Source organism: Poecile atricapillus, chromosome 4 (assembly GCF_030490865.1).
Source record: "Poecile atricapillus isolate bPoeAtr1 chromosome 4, bPoeAtr1.hap1, whole genome shotgun sequence".
NCBI lineage: Eukaryota > Metazoa > Chordata > Aves > Passeriformes > Paridae > Poecile > Poecile atricapillus.
In genome coordinates, this window is record NC_081252.1 from 75,819,409 (window position 1) to 75,839,285 (window position 19,877).

At 57.1% G+C, this 19,877-nt stretch overlaps 1 protein-coding gene across 3 annotated transcripts in view; it reads right to left on the minus strand.

Moving 5' to 3' along the window:
• The window catches only part of RAB11FIP5 (RAB11 family interacting protein 5), a 43,679-nt gene extending 24,060 nt beyond the window's left edge, over window positions 1-19,619 (minus strand). For all 3 annotated transcript variants that reach the window (XM_058837773.1, XM_058837772.1, XM_058837771.1), the window contains exon 1: window positions 19,188-19,619. In XM_058837773.1, the coding sequence (XP_058693756.1) occupies window positions 19,188-19,573 (386 nt within the window). In that variant the 5' untranslated portion in view covers window positions 19,574-19,619. The remainder of the gene's footprint in view (window positions 1-19,187) is intronic.
• Between the last annotated feature and the right edge of the window lie 258 nt (window positions 19,620-19,877).

Sequence of the window (19,877 nt, forward strand, 5' to 3'; positions counted from 1 at the left end):
CCATCCCTGGAGGTGCCCAAGGAATGCCTGGGGTGGGAAAATGCTGGAACTGCCTGGGGAGGTTTGGAATGTCCATCCCTGGAGGTGCCCAAGGAACTCCTGGGATGGGAAAACATTGGAACTGCCTGGGGAGGTTTGGAATGTCCAACTCTGGGCTGGTGCCCAAGGAATGCCTGGGATGGGAAAACGTTGGAACTGCCTGGGGAGGTTTGGAATGTCCATCCCTGGAGGTGCCCAAGGAATTCCTGGGATGGGAAAACGTTGGAACTGCCTGGGGAGGTTTGGAATGTCCATCCCTGGAGGAGCCCAAGGAATTCCTGGGGTGGCACTCAGCGCTCTGGGCTGGGGACAAGGGGGGTTCCAGCACAGGATCCATGGCTGGGAGGGCTTTTCCAGCCTCAGTGAGTCTAACCCAAGTGTTCCAGATTCCACTGACCCCCAGGTCAGAGACACAAACACCCCACAAGGAGGTGGCACTTGGGACCTGACCCCTCCCTGATGCCCCTGCAGCTCCAGCCCTGGCAGACAGCACTCTGGTTTCCCAGGGAAAGCTGGGAGTTGTGTCCAGGAGGAGACAAAGCTGCTGGAATTTTGTGTTCCTGATTTAAATGTCCCAGAGCTGGTGACTCAAGGGATCCTCTCGGCAGAGACTGACCCAGAACAGCAAAGGAACTCAAGAGCATCCAATAAATCAACTTTGTGCCAGACCTGCTGTGTCTCACTCCAGTAAAGATGCTCAGGTTCTCCTGGAAGTGTCCTTGCATCAAGATCTTTCCAGGATGATGCATCCCAGGAGCTCTGTGCAGCTCCAGCCCAACACAACCCCTGATGTGGGGACAATTCCCATGGCAGGCTCCAGGAGTCCACGTCCAGCACAAAGCTCCCACTGATTGATCCCAGAGGATCACTGGGAATGCTTCCCACTGTCCCACCCCACACACAGCCCCAAACACCAAAGCTGCCCATGGAAAGGGAAGAGCTTTGGAAAAGCCTCCAAACCACTCATGGCACGAGGCACAAACACCCCCAAGCTCCCTCCTGATGGTCCCACAGGGAATGGCCTGGCAGCTGGCAGGGCACGGAGCAGCCTCTGGAATGGGGTGGGAGAGGGGTCTGGATTCCTGCGGAGCAGCCTCTGGAATGGGGTGGGAGAGGGGTCTGGATTCCTGCCAGTGGGGCTGGGGACAATCCCAGAGCCACCCTCTGGTTCTCCACTTGCACATCCCTGTGGAGCAGCACCAAACACAGGCCACGAGGGAACCATTCCTTGCCAAAAATCACTCCCTTTATTCTCCCCATGGGATGCTCCATCTCTGCCAATCCCAGGCACCACTTCCCACATGCATGAGCAGGAATCCAGCACAGCCACGGCCCTGATCCCACCCAGATCCAAGCATTTAATGAATTCCTGATTAAAATTCCCCTTAACAAGGCACAAGGACATCTGTAGGCTCGGGACAGATCCTGTTTCTCCATGTTGTGCTTCTTGGGAGCAATGGGAGGTGAAGACACTTCTGACATGCATTAACAATTTCCCAGCAAACAAAAATCCCAGTGGTGCCTTCATCCACTTGGAGAGTGCACAGGGAAGAAAAAAAAAATAGGGAAGGAAATGGGATGGGATGGGGAAAGGGAGGAGAAGGGAGGAGAAGGAGAAGGGAGGAGAAGGGAGGAGAAGGGAGGAGAAGGGAGGAGAAGGGAGGAGAAGGGAGGAGAAGGGAGGAGAAGGGAGGAGAAGGGAGGAGAAGGGAGGAGAAGGGAGGAGAAGGGAGGAGAAGGGAGGAGAAGGGAGGAGAAGGGAGGAGAAGGGAGGAGAAGGGAGGAGAAGGGAGGAGAAGGGAGGAGAAGGGAGGAGAAGGGAGGAGAAGGGAGGAGAAGGGAGGAGAAGGGAGGAGAAGGGAGGAGAAGGGAGGAGAAGGGAGGAGAAGGGAGGAGAAGGGAGGAGAAGGGAGGAGAAGGGAGGAGAAGGGAGGAGAAGGGAGGAGAAGGGAGGAGAAGGGAGGAGAAGGGAGGAGAAGGGAGGAGAAGGGAGGAGAAGGGAGGAGAAGGGAAAAGGGAAAGTGGAAAAGGGAAAAGGGTGGAGGCAGGTGTGACCATGCTGGAATCACCAGGGTGAGGAAAAAACTGGAATTGTGTCCTCCAGGAGTTGCTGGATTTCTGCCAAGGAAGTTATCACAGCCTGGATGAAGGAAGGAGCTGGGAGGTTTGGGAATGCTACACCCAGAAGTGTCCAAAGCCAGGCTGGACAGGGCTTGGAGGAACTGGGAGAGTGGGAAGTGTCTCTGCCTGTAGAACTGGATGGGTTTTAAGGTCCCTTCCAACCCAATCCAGTCTGGGATCCTACAAAGGGGACACAAAATCCCCTCATTCCCTGAAATATTCCAGCAGCACAGCTGGAAGCAGCCAGGTCCTTCATCACACAAAGTGCAGGAGGGACAGTGCTGGGCACAGACATGGAATTAATTCCCAGGGAATTCCCACTCCTATTCCCACCACTCACTTATCCCACCCCATCCAATGCCCACTGCAACATTTCCAGTGCTCAGGCTGTCAGCTTGAAAATATCCAGGCAGGGAAAAACAAATCCATGGAAAAAGGAAGCATTAACCCCTTAGAGCCAGGCACCAGCAACGAAAGCAGCCCAGAAGAGGCTGAGCCACTGCCAGGGAGCAGGAGCAGGAGCATCAGGAGGACAATTCCCGAAGGATTGGAGGGGAAAAGGCTGCCTGGAACACCCCACAGTGCATTGTTGCTCACTCTAATGCAGGAGCTGGAAGCAGCTCAGGAGGGAAGGGCTGCAGCAGCTGGGGAAGGAGAGACTGAGGGGCTGAATCACTGCACAGGAAAACAAAGAACTCCTGAAAGGAGCCTTTGTACTTTACATCATCCCATGGAAAAAACCAGGGAGAATCTGGGTGGATTAACACAAGGAAAGGCAGGAGCTCCCCAGGGGGAGATGGAACAGCCTGGACATGTCCCCAGCACCTCCCATCCCATCCCATCCCATGGATCCCATCCCATCCCATGGATCCCATCCCATCCCATGGATCCCATCCCATGGATCTCATCCCATAGATCTCATCCCATGGATCCCATCCCATCCCATCCCATGGATCCCATCCCATCCCATGGATCCCATCCCATGGATCCCATCCCACCCCATCCCATCCCATGGATCCCATCCCAGCCCATGGATCCCATCCCAGCCCATGGATCCCATCCCATCCCATCCCATCCCATGGATCTCATCCCATCCCATCCCATCCCATCCCAGCCCATCCCATGGATCCCAGCCCATCCCATGGATCCCATCCCATCCTATTCCAGCCCATCCCATGGATCCCATCCCATCCCATGGGTCCCATGGATCCCATCCCATGGGTCCCATGGATCCCATCCCATGGATCCCATCCCATCCCACCCCACCCCATCCCACCTCATGGATCTCATCCCATGGATCCCATCCCATAGATCTCATCCCATCCCATGGATTCCTTCCCACCCCACCCTGTGAGCATCAAAGGGAATTCAGGTGCTGAGCCTGAGCTGCTCCAAAAAGCAGCTGCTGAAGGCAGGAGCTGTGCTGGTGCTGGGATTCAGGAGCTATTTCTGGCTCCCCAGACCTCATCCACAGTCAGGACCACACCTCCAACAGGCAACAGGGATATTTTTAGGCTGAGCTCTGGGTTCATGGCACAGGACGAGGTTTGGGAGGATTCAGCTGTTCCATGCCATGTGTTTGGGTTTTTATGAATCAGCCCCAGTGGAAAGAGGAGGTGCAAACTCCTGGGATGGAGCAGGACAGAGGGATCGGAGAGGGATCAAGTCCCAAACAGCAACACACAAACTCCCACAGCAGCTTTTCACCATCAGCCCCATCCCACCGCCCTCGGTTTCCCAAATTCCTCCCAGGAGCTGCCCTCAGGGGGATGCTGGACTGGGATTTCTGGATTGGGGCAACCCAAGGTCTCATCCTGGAGAGGAACACGACATTTTTATGGGAACAGAACAACCCACCTGGAAAACAAACACAAACTCCTTTTTCCAGGTCTGAAGGAGCAGAACTGGGTCACATCAGTCAGAGCCTGGAGCTCAGGGGGATGGAGGGAACTGCACCAAGCACAGCCAGCCCCAGGGATCCACAGGGATCTGCTGGATCTGGCACCCAGGACAAGCCCCTCACCCCCAGCCCGCTCTGAGGGTCCCTGCCAAGGCTTGGAGGGGTCCCAGCCCCACGCAGCCTTTGCTGTTACAAAACTGAAATGAAAATGAAGTTGAACTCTGCTCCAGAGCCAGAGCTGGTGGGGATCAGGAGCAGGATTGCTCCCAGCTGAGGAGCTGTGCCCCAGTCTGTGCTCCTTCCCTTGCTCCCAGCAGCTGGAATGTGCTTCCCAGAGCATGGAACCTGCTGGATCAGCTTCCTCTCCTCCGTGGGGAGCTGCTCCTGCCCCCAGCCCTGCCAGGTGATGGCCTGCTGACACACAGAGAGCCCAGGGACATCTCCAGAGTGACAAATCCAGGAATGGAGAAACCAGGGACACCTCCAGGGTGACACATTTGGGAATGGAGAAACCAGGGACACCTCCAGGGTGACACATTTGGGAATGGAGAGCCCAGGGACACCTCCAGAGTGACAAATCCAGGGAACAGAGAACCCAGGGACACCTCAAGAATGACAAATCCAGGGAATGGAGAGCTCAGGGACACCTCAAAAATGACACATTTGGGAATGGAGAGCCCAGGGACACCTCCAGAGTGACAAATCCAGGGAACAGAGAACCCAGGGACACCTCAAGAATGACAAATCCAGGGAACAGAGAACCCAGAGACATCTCCAGAGTGACAGATCCAGGGAATGGAGAGCTCAGGGACATCTCCAGAGTGACACATTTGGGAATGGAGAGCTCAGGAACACATCCAGAGTGACACATTTGGGAATGGAGAGCTCAGGGACACATCCAGGGTGACAAATCCAGGGAATGGAGAGCCCAGGGACATCTCCAGGGTGACAAATCCAGGAATGGAGAAACCAGGGACACCTCCAGGGTGACACATTTGGGAATGGAGAGCCCAGGGACACATCCAGGGTGACAAATCCAGGGAATGGAGAGCCCAGGGACACATCCAGAGTGACACATTTGGGAATGGAGAGCTCAGGGACACATCCAGAGTGACACATTTGGGAATGGAGAAACCAGAGACACCGCAAGAATGACAAATCCAGGGAATGGAGAGCCCAGGGACACCTCAAGAATGACAAATCCAGGGAACAGAGAACCCAGGGACATCTCCAGAGTGACAGATCCAGGGAATGGAGAGCTCAGGGACATCTCCAGAGTGACACATTTGGGAATGGAGAAACCAGAGACACCTCAAGAATGACAAATCCAGGGAATGGAGAGCCCAGGGACACCTCCAGGGTGACACATCCAGGGAGTGGAGAGCTCAGGGACACCTCAAGAATGACACATTTGGGAATGGAGAGCCCAGGGACACCTCCAGAGTGACAAATCCAGGGAATGGAGAGCCCAGGGACACCTCCAGGGTGACAAATCCAGGGAATGGAGAGCCCAGGGACACCTCCAGAGTGACAAATCCAGGGAACGGAGAACCCAGGGACACCTCAAGAATGACAAATCCAGGGAACAGAGAACCCAGGGACATCTCCAGAGTGACACATTTGGGAATGGAGAGCTCAGGGACACCTCCAGGTCCATCATCCAAGTAATGCAGCTCCAGCCAGATGGAAGGCACAAGGCACAGGCTGGGGAAATTCACTTTTGCTAACAAATGTGAATTGTTCCCTGTGACACTCCATGGATCCAGCACTGCTGGGTGTGGATCCCCAAAGTGAGAACCCCAGGATCTGTTTTCCATGCCCAGGGAAGGGCCTGGAGAGCAGCCCAGGGTGGCTGAGGGGGAAGGAAGCAGCGCTGCACCCCAGCTGGGCAGAGAGGAAACCTCAAAGAGAGAACTCCTGGGGAAGAGGAAGCTGCTGGAGGCCCTGTGAGCTCCGGGGAGGCTCCTGAGCTCAGAGGGGTCTGCAGCTCCCATTCCTGGGCTGTCACGGGATCGGGGGCAGAGGCTGCCCAGCCCTCACAGTGGGGCTGTGCACACTCATTGAGTTAATTGAGTTGGTTAATGAGCACAGCCAGCTGTCCCAGACACCCCTGAACCCCTCTGCTCTCCCCAGGGCCAGGCCAAGGGAGCAGTGCCAAAGGCAGCTCTGGGAGACAGCACCCGGCGTCTATTTTTATATCTGCTGTTGTCAGGATGAGTGAGAGAGCAGCCACAGAGCTGCTCCCAAACCAGAGCTGCTCCCAAAAACAGAGCTGCTCCCAAAACCAACCAGAGCTGCTCCCAAAAACAGAGCTGCTCCCAAAAACAGAGCTGCTCCCAAAACCAGAGCTGCTCCCCAAACCAGAGCTGCTCCCAAACCAGAGCTGTTCCCAAACCAGAGCTGCTCCCAAACCAGAGCTGCTCCCAAAACCAACCAGAGCTGCTCCCAAACCAGAGCTGCTCCCAAACCAGAGCTGTTCCCAAAACCAGAGCTGTTCCCAAACCAGAGCTGCTCCCAAAACCAGAGCTGCTCCCGAACCAGAGCTGTTCCCAAACCAGAGCTGCTCCCAAACCAGAGCTGCTCCTGAACCAGAGCTGTTCCCAAACCAGAGCTGTTCCCATCCTCCTGCAGCATCCCTCACCCTGCGCTGAGCCCAGGGAAAAACACCGGCATGGAAATGGGAGCACGGGAACTGACCAGGAGGGAAAGAGACCACGATGAGGATGAGGATGGGATGAGGATGGGGATGAGGATGGGATGAGGATGAGGATGGGGATGGGGATGAGAATGGGGATGAGGATGGGACGAGGATGAGGATGGGATGGGATGAGGATGAGGATGAGGATGAGATGAGGATGGGATGAGGATGGGATGAGGATGGGATGAGGACTGGGATGAGGATGAGGATTGGGATGAGGATTGGGATGAGGATTGGGATGAGGATGGGATGAGGATGAGGATTGGGATAAGGATTGGGATGAGGATTGGGATGAGGATGGGATGAGGATGAGGATTGGGATAAGGATTGGGATGAGGATTGGGATGAGGATGGGATGAGGATGAGGATGAGATGAGGATGGGATGAGGATGGGATGAGGACTAGGATGAGGATGGGATGAGGATGGGATGAGGATGAGGATTGGGATGAGGATTGGGATGAGGATTGGGATGAGGATGGGATGAGGATGAGGATGAGGATTGGGATGAGGATTGGGATGAGGATGACGATGAGGATGAGATGAGGATGAGGATGGATTTTCTCAGGGCAAACACCTTCCCTTTTCCCCTGTGCTGTGCCCTCCCCTGGGCAGCAGGGCACAGCCCAGGGGGGCACAGGGACCCCAGGGAACGCTCCTGTGGGGTTTGGACACTGCTCACTCCCCACCAGTGAGAAATCCCCGGCTGTGGGAGCTGTGGGAGCACTGGGCTGGCCCAGCAGCTCCGGGATGGGCAGGGAATGCTGGGATGAGCAGGGAATGAACAGAGCCAGCCCCAAAGGGAAGGCAACACCAACTCTGAGCAGAGATTTCCCGTCACCTTGTCCCTTCCACATCCCCTCTGGAGCAAGTGACTCCTTCAGCACACAGCCAAGGCCTCCAGCCCATCAGCAGCTTCCTGCCTCAACATCCCAAATCCCTGGGGTGAGCCAAGCTCATCCCACTGGTTTGGGATAACCAATGGACACTGGGATGAGAGCAGGGCAGGACTCAGAGCTGCCAGGGGCACCACCCTGCTCCTCTTCCTGGGAGGACAGGGGTCATTCCCATGAGGATATGGGAATATTCCTATATGGATATGGGTTATTCCCATGAGGATATGGGTTATTCCCATAAGGATATGGGTTATTCCCATGAGGATATGGGTTATTCCTATATGGATAAGGGTTATTCCCATAAGGACATGGGTTATTCCCATAAGGATATGGGTTATTCCCACAAGGATATGGGTCATTCCCATGAGGATATGAGTTATTCCTATAAGGATATGGGTTATTCCCATGAGAATATGGGTTATTCCAGGAAGAACATGGGTTATTCCCATAAGGATTGGGTTATTCCCATGAGGATATGGGAATATTCCTATATGGATATGGGTTATTCCTATAAGGATATGGGTTATTCCCATATGGATATGGGTTATTCCCAGAAGGATATGAGTTATTCCCATGAGGATATGGGTCATTCCCATGAGGATATGGGAATATTCCTATAAGGATATGGGTTGTTCCCATGAGGATATGGGTTATTCCCATAGGGATATGGGTTATTCCTATAAGGATATGGGTTATTCCCACAAGGATATGGGTTATTCCCATGAGGATAAGGGTTATTCCCATAAGGATATGGGTTATTCCCATAGGGATATGGGTTATTCCCATGAGGATATGGGTTATTCCCATAGGGATATGGGTTATTCCCATAGGGATATGGGTTATTCCCATGAGGATAAGGGTTATTCCAGGGAGAACAACCTTTGCCCTCTGATGGCTCTGGTTGGGGTCCCCAGAAGATTCCCCTGCAAGCCCCAGCTCAGCTGGACCCACCGTGCCCCAGCAGCCCTGCTCAGGCACCAGGGCCTCCAGTTCCCCCTCAGACTGGTCCCAGTGCTTTGCCAGCAGGGAGCTCCAGGAGTTTCCTCAGGGAGTGAAGTCCCTTGGTGATTCCTGGGATGCACCAGGGAAGGAGGCACAGCTGGAGCGTTTCTGGAGCACTTCCACTCCAAAGCCTCCCAAAAACACTGAGCTCTGTCAGGGTGAGCGAGGTTCACCTGAAACCAAGCAGAAATTCTGCTGCACAGCTCGAAGCTGCAGTGGGACACAGACACATCCCAACCCAGAGCCAGAGGCTCTTCCCAGACTGCTCCAGGCTGGCATTTACTGCTGATTCATCCCTGCAACAAGGTCAGCCTGGCTGGGCAGAAGAGCCCCAGGTCTTAAATCAGGGATCTCCTGGGCTGCTACAGCGACAGAGCAGGGCAGGGCATGGAGAAACCAATCCAGGGAAAACACTGGGGCCAGCTCCTCTTGGCACAACCCTCCCTGAGAGCCCAGCACAGGGACACTTCCCTGAGCCTGGAGCTGCAGCAGCTGGGCCAGGAGGAAGCTCAGCTAGCCAGGATGGGAAGCACAGGCTGGAAAACAAGCCAGCCCCGGGGAATTTTGTGCTTTTTTCTCTGGCTCCCTGTTCCTGCCCCAGCTTCCCCCAGCAGTGCTGGGAGGCTTTTCCACAGAGCCAGTTCCCGTGTTGGTTTTGGATGGCTGATCCTGCCAGGTGATCCCTGCGAGGTGCTAAAAGCACAGATGGAAAATAAACATAGGCTGACTCCCCTGTGGATGGAGCAGCTGAGGTGGGAAGTTCATCCCTCCAAATGTTCTTCCCAGAAGTGCTCACAAACAAGGAACCAACGCACCAGAGCAGCCCAGCCCTGCTGAAGGCTCCAGCTCTGAGACAGCAGCTCCAGAGGGGCTGCACCTCAGGAATGGAGAGCTGGAGCTGTGTGGAAGGACAGGAAGCCCTGGGCACGGTGCTGGTGCTCCACTGGGACAAGCAGGAAGCCAGGTGAGAAAATGCCAGCAAGGACTGGCACCTGCTGAAGGGCTCATCCCAGGATGAGCTTGTCACAGCCAGGAACGGAGATATTGTCACTGCAGAGGGACTCAAGGGCAGGAACAGCCTGAAGAGCAGGAAAAGCCAGCCCTGCTGGTGTCCCAGCTGGGAATGCACCCCCAGGCTGTGCCCAGGGATGGGACAAAGCCCATCCAGGCAAGGTCAGAGGCAAACAGGGGGATGGCAAGGAGGGGGACAGCTTTTGGACCAGGATACACACCAGGGATGGAAAAGAGCTCTGAGCCACCAGGACAGTGCTGGCATGAGAGCACCAGCAGTGGCTTCATCCCAAATCACTCTGGGCTAAGAAAATCTGAGGCTGTTCTGTAGCACAGGATGGGCAGGTGGGCAGGGGGAGGGAGGAGGATTTAAGGAGCTGTAAAACAACATGAAACATTTATGACTGGGGACAGCAAGAGCAGGAGTCAGGACGTGATCACCTCAGCTGGATTTATCTGCTCACGCTCCACAGCACCCACGGTTTGTGTCCTCCCAAGCAGCCAATGAAGCACCCTGTGGTCACCCAGTGACCTGAGCTGCCCAGACAGCACAGGACAGGGGACAAGGTCCCCTCTGTGTGTGTGACTCTGCCAGTGTGGGTGATCCCCCACCCTGTGCACCAGAGTTAAACCAACAGGAGCCCTGAGCTGACCCTGCAGGGCTGCAAAGCACCAGGAGCTGCTGCACAAGCTCCCCTGAGCAGGCACAGGACAAACACCATTTACTGTAAATCCTTTCCACTTCCAGCTGGGAGAAGCAGCACAGCAGGGCTTGCACACAGAACCAGTGCCCAGAGGCTTGGGGTGCCTGTTCTCCAAAGGGACACCAATCCCAGGGAAGTGACACCAACCCCAGGGGAGTGACACCAATCCCACAGCTCCATACAGCCTGAAACCAGCTCTGGGAACAGGTCACACATGGATTGCTCACCCATCACATCAACCCATGCTCAGGAGTGAGTCAAACATGAAAAAAGGGAAAAGGGAATGAATCCAGAGCCCAGCAGCATGTTCCACTCCTTTATCCTTGGTGGATCTGTCAGGGAAGAGACCCCCTGGAAATGCAGAGCTGGGGAGGAGCCCCTGAGCTCCCAAACCCCCACCCTGGGCTGGGAATCCAAACCCCTGTCCCAGGCAGGCTTCAGATGGAGCAGGAGAATCCCATGGTGGATCTGAGCACGGCTCAGCCAGGCACAGGCTCTGCCAGGCCCCAGGACAGAGGGACACAGCAGTGGCTCAAAGGCCATTCCCACCTGGCAGTGGAGAGGTTTTCCCTGGACTCCTCCACCATGGAGCAGATTCCTCCAGGAACCACAAAGAGCATCCCCCAAGAGGAGGAGGAGGAGGAGGAGGAGCAGAGCCCACCGAGGGAGGACTCAGCCGGGCTCTGAAGGGACAGAATCACTCAGGAGGCTCCTGGAGCAGGGACTGAGCACAGCTGAACTCAGCACAGGCAGCAGCACCAGTTCCCCCCAGTCTGGAGCTCTGCACAAACAGGACTGAGGGGTGTCCCGAGCTGCTGAGGTCATTCTGCAGCTGGGGGAAATCAGGGCCCTGGGAAATCCCTGGGAAACAGCGAGTCTGCAGCTTTTTGAGATGATGGAGGGTGATGGGCCAGCGCTCCCAGCCATTGACACACCAGACCCAACGTGCCAGATCTGCAAAGCTGGGATCAGACCACTCAAATATCTTAAAAAACAACAGAAGCAGAGTTTTCCTGCAGGAGAACAGAGAAAGGGCCTTAAACTCCTCAAACCAGCAGTGGCAGCTGGGTGAAAATGGGATTAAGTGGACAGGTAGGAGCAAAATTACACCCTGGGTCCTCTGCTCTGGGCTCCCAGCTCAGGGAAAATGTTACCTGGGGTCAGCTGGCCACCAAGGGTGTTATCCCTGCCCTGGTCACCAAGGGTGTTATCCCTGCCCTGGTCACCATGGATGTTATCCCATCCTGGTCACCATGGATGTTATCCCTGCCCTGGTCACCAAGGGTGTTATCCCATCCTGGTCACCACAGATGTTATCCCATCCTGGTCACCATGGATGTTATCCCATCCTGGTCACCATGGATGTTATCCCATCCTGATCACCATGGATGTTATCCCATCCTGGTCACCATGGATGTTATCCCTGCCCTGGTCACCATGGATGTTATCCCATCCTGGTCACCATGGATGTTATCCCTGCCCTGGTCACCATGGATGTTATCCCATCCTGGTCACCATGGATGTTATCCCATCCTGATCACCATGGATGTTATCCCTGCCCTGGTCACCATGGATGTTATCCCATCCTGGTCACCATGGATGTTATCCCTGCCCTGGTCACCATGGATGTTATCCCATCCTGGTCACCATGGATGTTATCCCATCCTGATCACCATGGATGTTATCCCTGCCCTGGTCACCATGGATGTTATCCCATCCTGGTCACCATGGATGTTATCCCTGCCCTGGTCACCATGGACACCATCCCATCCTGGTCACCATGGATGTTATCCCATCCTGGTCACCATGGATATTATCCCATCCTGGTCACCATGGATGTTATCCCATCCTGGTCACCATGGATGTTATCCCATCCTGGTCACCATGGATGTTATCCCTGCCCTGGTCACCATGGATGTTATCCCTGCCCTGGTCACCATGGATGTTATCCCATCCTGGTCACCATGGACACCATCCCATCCTGATCACCATGGATGTTATCCCATCCTGGTCACCATGGACACCATCCCATCCTGGTCACCATGGATGTTATCCCATCCTGGTCACCATGGATGTTATCCCATCCTGGTCACCATGGATGTTATCCCTGCCCTGGTCACCATGGATGTTATCCCATCCTGGTCACCATGGATGTTATCCCATCCTGGTCACCACGGATGTTATCCCATCCTGGTCACCACGGATGTTATCCCATCCTGGTCACCATGGACACCATCCCATCCTGGTCACCATGGATGTTATCCCATCCTGGTCACCATGGACACCATCCCATCCTGATCACCATGGATGTTATCCCTGCCCTGGTCACCATGGATGTTATCCCTGCCCTGGTCACCATGGATGTTATCCCATCCTGATCACCATGGATGTTATCCCATCCTGGTCACCATGGATGTTATCCCTGCCCTGGTCACCATGGATGTTATCCCATCCTGGTCACCATGGATGTTATCCCTGCCCTGGTCACCATGGATGTTATCCCATCCTGGTCACCATGGATGTTATCCCATCCTGGTCACCATGGATGTTATCCCATCCTGGTCACCATGGATGTTATCCCATCCTGATCACCATGGACACCATCCCATCCTGGTCACCATGGATGTTATCCCATCCTGGTCACCATGGATGTTATCCCTGCCCTGGTCACCATGGATGTTATCCCATCCTGGTCACCATGGATGTTATCCCTGCCCTGGTCACCATGGATGTTATCCCATCCTGGTCACCATGGATGTTATCCCATCCTGGTCACCATGGATGTTATCCCATCCTGGTCACCACAGATGTTATCCCATCCTGGTCACCACGGATGTTATCCCATCCTGGTCACCATGGACACCATCCCATCCTGGTCACCATGGATGTTATCCCATCCTGGTCACCATGGACACCATCCCATCCTGATCACCATGGATGTTATCCCTGCCCTGGTCACCATGGATGTTATCCCTGCCCTGGTCACCATGGATGTTATCCCATCCTGATCACCATGGATGTTATCCCTGCCCTGGTCACCATGGATGTTATCCCATCCTGGTCACCATGGATGTTATCCCTGCCCTGGTCACCATGGATGTTATCCCATCCTGGTCACCATGGATGTTATCCCTGCCCTGGTCACCATGGATGTTATCCCTGCCCTGGTCACCATGGATGTTATCCCATCCTGGTCACCATGGATGTTATCCCATCCTGGTCACCATGGATGTTATCCCATCCTGGTCACCATGGATGTTATCCCATCCTGGTCACCATGGATGTTATCCCATCCTGGTCACCATGGATGTTATCCCATCCTGGTCACCACAGATGTTATCCCATCCTGATCACCATGGATGTTATCCCACCCTGGTCACCATGGATGTTATCCCATCCTGGTCACCATGGATGTTATCCCATCCTGGTCACCATGGATGTTATCCCATGCTGGTCACCATGGATGTTATCCCATCCTGGTCACCATGGATGTTATCCCTGCCCTGGTCACCATGGATGTTATCCCATCCTGGTCACCATGGATGTTATCCCATCCTGGTCACCATGGATGTTATCCCATCCTGGTCACCATGGATATTATCCCATCCTGGTCACCACAGATGCCATCCCATCCTGGTCACCATGGATGTTATCCCATCCTGGTCACCATGGATGTTATCCCTGCCCTGGTCACCATGGATGTTATCCCATCCTGGTCACCATGGACACCATCCCATCCTGGTCACCATGGATGTTATCCCATCCTGGTCACCACAGATGCCATCCCAGGCCTCCACAGCTCCAATCCTGCCCCGGTTTTTGGCAGCACCAATCCCTCCTCCCCTGCAGCATTCCAACACTCCAGGGAATTTCCTCCCTCAGAGCTGCATTTTCATCCCCAAACCACCCCAGCTCAGGGGAGCTGGTCCTCCTGGCCACCTCCCAGACCTTCACCAGCCTTGCTGGGCACTCTGACCACAGGGAAAAGGGTTCTTTGCCCTTGGATTCAACTCCCCATCCCAAATCCACCCCAGAGCAGCCATTCCCTCCCCTCCCCACTGCAAGGTCTCCCTCTCCTCAGCCTAAGGACAGACATTCCAAGGACAGAGCTGCTGGGATTTGGCCTTGCTCAGGCCCAGCTCCAAAGCTGGGTGTGAGGATCTCCCCCAGGACAGGCACGAGGAGCCAAGGCTTGGGATGGTCCCAAATCCCTGCCAGGGGCTGCCACAGCCTCATCCCACTGCTAACGATCTCCTGATCGTAATTAAATGAGGGAGGAAGACACCACAAGCACAGCGTGGGCTGACAGAGGTCCAGAGGGGCTGGAGGAGGAGATGAGAGTGGGTCCATTCCAGGGGGAACACGAGGACAGCGCCATTTGTCACAGTGAGGAGGGGACAGGATGGGTCCCACCAGTGACAGGAAGGGACAACTGCCTGGTGTGGGGCTCAGTGATTTGGGACCATCCTTGGCTCTGAGGGAGCTTCTCACCCCTGCAAGGTGCCAACACACTGAGCAGATGGGCAGCACCCATCACTGGGCAGGATGGATCCCCTCAGAGAGCCTCTGGATCAGCCCTTGCCCTCTCCCAGCCCCCGTGTCTGGGCTCAGAACCTCCTTCCCTGCTCTCTCTGCCTCCAAACCCAAGGAATTCCCTGTCCCTTTCCCACTGAGCCTCAGAACTCCATCCTGACACGGAGCAGAGAAGCCCTGGTGGCCTCAAGGACTTTGCTGGCCAAGTTTGGCAGCTGAAGGAAGTGTCCTTTGGTGATGGAGAGGAGGAGGGAGCATCACTCCCTCTGCCAGGGTGGGGATGCTACAGCCCCACAGAAGCCCAGCCAGCAGCAGGTGCCTCCACAGCTGGGCAGGAACAGGAACAAGAAGAGGGAAGTGCAGCACAGAAGGGTTTTGGGGAAGTCAGAGCTGAGCTAATTCTGCAGAGGGAACAACTCCTCCAGACGAGTTCCCCGTCACGCCCAGGGCAGCAGCCAGGGAGCGACTGCAAGTCACTGCAGGAAAAGCAGAGCCAGGAATTCTGATTTCTGCTGCACTCACTGCCCCTCAAACACAGATCCCAGAGCTGCAAAGCCCAGGGGCTTGAGCCCTGGCAGGTCAATGTTTGCACCTTTCACCTTCCCCATGTCCCAGGGGCTGGGGGATCTTTGGGATGGACAGCAAATGGAAATGGTTCTTCAGAGAGGGAGGGACCAGGGAATGGCAACCAAGGGCTTGCTTTAGCCAGCCCAGGAAATCTTGGACCTTTGCTGCTTCCTCCCACCATCAGCCTCACCCTCACACAGCACAATCAAGGATATTTTGGGTTCCCAGGCAGGGAGATCCAAGGTCCAGTCCTGCAGGTGTTCCCAGGCACCTCCTGTCCCCTCCCATGCTGCTCACCCAAGGGATGCTACACCTTGGCCAAGGGAAAGGTCTCCAAATCCACTGGAGAGAAACTTGGGACAAGGGCTGGAGGGACAGGGCCCAGGGCACGGCTCCCAGTGCCAGAGGGCAGGGCTGGATGGGATATTGGGAAGGAATTCCTGGCAGGGAGGGTGGGCAGGCCCTGGCACAGGGTGCCCAGAGCAGCTGGGGCAGCATCCAAGGCCAGGTTGGGCTGCTGGGAGCACCTGGGACAGTGGGAGGTGTCGCTGCCATGGCAGGGGTGGCACTGGAGTGGCTTTACAGTCCCTTTCCACCCAAATCTCTCTGGGATTCTGATTCCACACACCCCCAGCCTGATGTGTGTTGGATGGACCCTGTGTCACTGGCTGCACTCCCAGCTTTCCCAGATGGGCTGGCTGTGGAGGGGACAGTCCCTGCCTCGCTGCCGTGAGCCCCCACCGGCGGCTCCAAGGACATTTCCTGCATGCTGGGAAGCAGAAGCAACAGCAGCCCCGTGAGTTCCCAAAAATCCTTCTTCTCCTGGGCTGGATCCTGGTTTTGCAGGGACTGAGCAGAGGGCAGGGAACTGCAGGATCAGGCCGGGGGAAGGAGGTGAGGACCAGGAGATCCTGCCCAGGGTTCTCTGGACGCACAAGGCTCAAGCGCAAAGGGGGAAATGATGCTCGGAGCTTGCTTTGCCTGCCAAGCCCAACCCCTGGAGCTGACCGAGTGTGGGACAAACCCTGGGATGGGGAGAGCTCTCAGGCTGCTCTTGTGCAACTCCAGGAGTTGATTTTCTCCTGGCAAAGCACTGAGATGACCCAGACTGAGCTGCTCGTAAACACCCCGGCCTCCCTGGCGGCTCCTTCCCGGAGAAGAGTCCAAGTTTGACTGAACATTTTCCACCGAGCCCAAAACAAGGATAATAATTATCACCGGTGAAGTTTCTGTGCAATAAAAACCAGCAGGGAAATGAGAGCAAGGTCACCACACTGACAATGGATCCTTTGCTGGAGCAGGCTCCCAGTCCAGCTGGCAGCGGGGCTGTGCCCAGCCCAGGATGGGATCCCAAAAGCCAGCGAGGGGCAGAGGCTCAGCCCCGTTATCTCCTCAGCACAGGCCTGGGTGGGCTCAGCAGGGCTGGCCTCGAGGGTGGGAGCCTCTGTTTGTTTTGCTCTCTTTAATCTGGGAATCAAAGTTTCCTCCTGAACGAAGCTATTTCCAGACATCGGAGCTGGCTGGGAGCTCCCAAAGAGCCAGAACCCCCTGAGCTCCCCATGATCCTTCTCCCACCTGGCTGGACAAGCTCCAGCCCCTGGGATTGTCCTCCAAAAACCTCTCCAGGCTGCAGAGCTGTCACCCAGCCTCGGGACACTGCCAGCTCGGGGCTGCAGCGAGCGGAGGGGCTCAGGGCACAGAGCTCCCATCGTGTTCTCCGTGCTCGCCTCCATCCTGGGTACCACGGGGGAAAACAGAGCTCTTGTGATCCTCAATGTCACAAGGGGAAGTGAGTTTTCCTTATGCAAGCACAGCTACAGGAAGGGAGGGAGACAGACAGCAAATGAGGGAATCATGGAATGGGGCTGGGCTGGAAAGGACCTGAAAGCTCATCCCATCCCATCCCTGCCATGGCAGGGACACCTCCCACCATCCCACTGGGATCCAATCCCAGTGTCCAGCCTGGCCTGGGACACTCCAGGGATCCAGGGGCAGCCCCAGCAAATCTGGGAATTGCAGAATCCCAGGCAGGAATTCCTTGCCAAGATCCCAGCCCAATCTCCCCTTTCCCTTGGGAAACCATTCCCTGGCTCCTGTCCCTGCAGCCCTTGGCCCCAGTCCCTCTCCAGCTCTCCTGGAGCCCCTTTAGGCCCTGGAAGGTGCTGGAAGATCTCCCTGAAACCTTTTCCAAAGCCCCATGGATGTCCAGCCCCACAGCCTGGATCCCCCCTGGCTGCAGGAGCAGTGTCACGGGGTGCCCATGGCCTGGCACAGTCCGGCCAGGCTGGACATTGCTCCCGTGGGATTAACGGCCCCTGACGAGACCTTGGAGATGCCAAGACCAATGACCGAGCCTTGGTGGGGCCCCTGCTTTGCACAGCCCCACAAAATCCTCTCCCCCAGCCCATTCCTGAGGCCGTGGAGCTGCTCCACATCCCCTGTGCCCGTGCCAGGCCCCGCAGCCGGAGCTGGTTCCAATCTGACCCCAAAAATCCCGACCCAGCTCCTCCGGCAGCGCCTGGCCTCCGGCATCTCGCTAAGAAAAGCAAAATAAACGCCGTGGGGAAAATCCCAGCCAGTATCTCAGGGGTTGTTCATTCCTGCTCCCTGCCCACGCTCCCGTTTTAGGGCAGCCTCCAGGGCTGTGGAGCTCTGTTTCTCCACGGGAAAAGTTTTCCCAATCCCTTTCCACGCTAATCCCAGCACTGCCCTGGGGAGGAAGGCGAGGGAGGCTCCTCTCCAGGCCCGCAGCTTTGGGCAGCAAGCCAGCAGAATTCCTGGGATTTGGGGGGCCAGGGAGCAGGGGGGACGCTCCCAGAGGCACAGCCAGGTCTGCGTGGAACAAAACCCCCAAAACTCCTTCCCTAAAGGAATTTCAGCCACATTCCTGCATTTTTGTGCTTGGCAAAGGCTCAAAAACATTTTGATTGTTTTAATCCCTTCTGGGGAAGGAGAAGGATCAGCAATTCCCCCTGGAAGCAGCACGAGGTTGGGGTCTGGACCCCCAAATCGGGGACCCTCCATCACAAACCGGGTGACAACGGGGGGGCCACCGCAGCCATCAGGGGACAAAGCACGAGGTGCAGCTGTGCCACGGCTTTCCAGGAGAGACAGAGCCGGGGTGCAGAGGGAGCTGGGGCCATCCTGCTCCCCGGGACCCCTGTCCAGAGGGGCTGGATGCTCTGGTGCCTCGTCCAGCACGATTCCCTTGCAGGGCCAGGGCGGGACCCCTGTCCCACAGCACCTTCCTGGCCATGTCCCATCATCATCATCCTGGCCATGTCCTTCCTGAAGCATCCCCAGGCCCTGCGATCCCCCGAGTCCTGCGGCGTCCTTCGGGGGTCACACAGGGCAGCCCAGCCTGGGGACACGGTGCCAGGGGACAGGGACCCTGTGCCACCCTTCCTGCTGCAGGGTGAGCCACACCCTGATCCCTGTGGCCCGTCCCTGGGGTGTCCCTGGAAGCCGAGATGTCCCCCCTGCTCCAGCAGGGTGCCCAGGGAGCCCGCAGTGCCCGTCATGAGGGACCCGGTGACAGCCACACCGGGCACCGGGGGTTCCCTGTGTGACACCGCTGCCCCTCCAGGGCTACCGGGGATGCCGTGACACCACCCTGGGGCACACGAGGAGCCCGGGACGGCAACCCCGGGGCTCGGGGGGGGGGTCCATGAGCCCACCCAGGCCCGCCCGTCCCCGCCGGGCCGCGCCCCTCACTCACCGCTCGTCGGGCTCGCGGCCCCGCTGCCGGCCGGGCTCCAGCGGCACCAGGGCCTGGCCCAGGAACCGGTCCATGCCCACCAGAGCCCGGTGCATCACGGTGAGCACCAGCCCCGGGCAGGCCCCGGGCTCGGGGGGCAGCTCGAAGGCACATTCCTCCCTCCACTCGGGGCTGCCGCCGCTCTTCTCGGCCACCGAGGTGCTGTACTTCTCGCGGCCCAGCTGGATCACGGTGTACGCGTCGCTGCCGCCCGCTTTGCCTTTGCCGCCGCCGCCGCCGCCCTTGCAGCGCAGCCCGCGGGCCCGCACCACCGTCACCTGGACGTGTGTGGGGAGCCAGGCCGGGCAGCCCTCGGCGGGCAGAGCGGCCGCCCGCAGCAGCGCCATGGCCGGGGCAGGGCCGGGGAGAAGCGGCCGGGCCGGGCCGGGCGGGGCCGGGGAGAAGCGGCCGGGCCGGGCCGGGCCCCGCTCCGGAACCGCCACTGCCGCAGCGCGAGTGACACCGGCCCCGCCGGCCCCGCCCACAACGGCCCCGGCCCCGCCCACAACGGCCCCGGCCCCGCCCACAACGGCCCCGGCCCCGCCCACAACGGCCCCGGCCCCGCCCACAACGGCCCCGGCCCCGCCCACAACGGCACCGGCCCCGCCCACAACGGCACCGGCCCCGCCCACAGCGGCTCCGACCACGGCC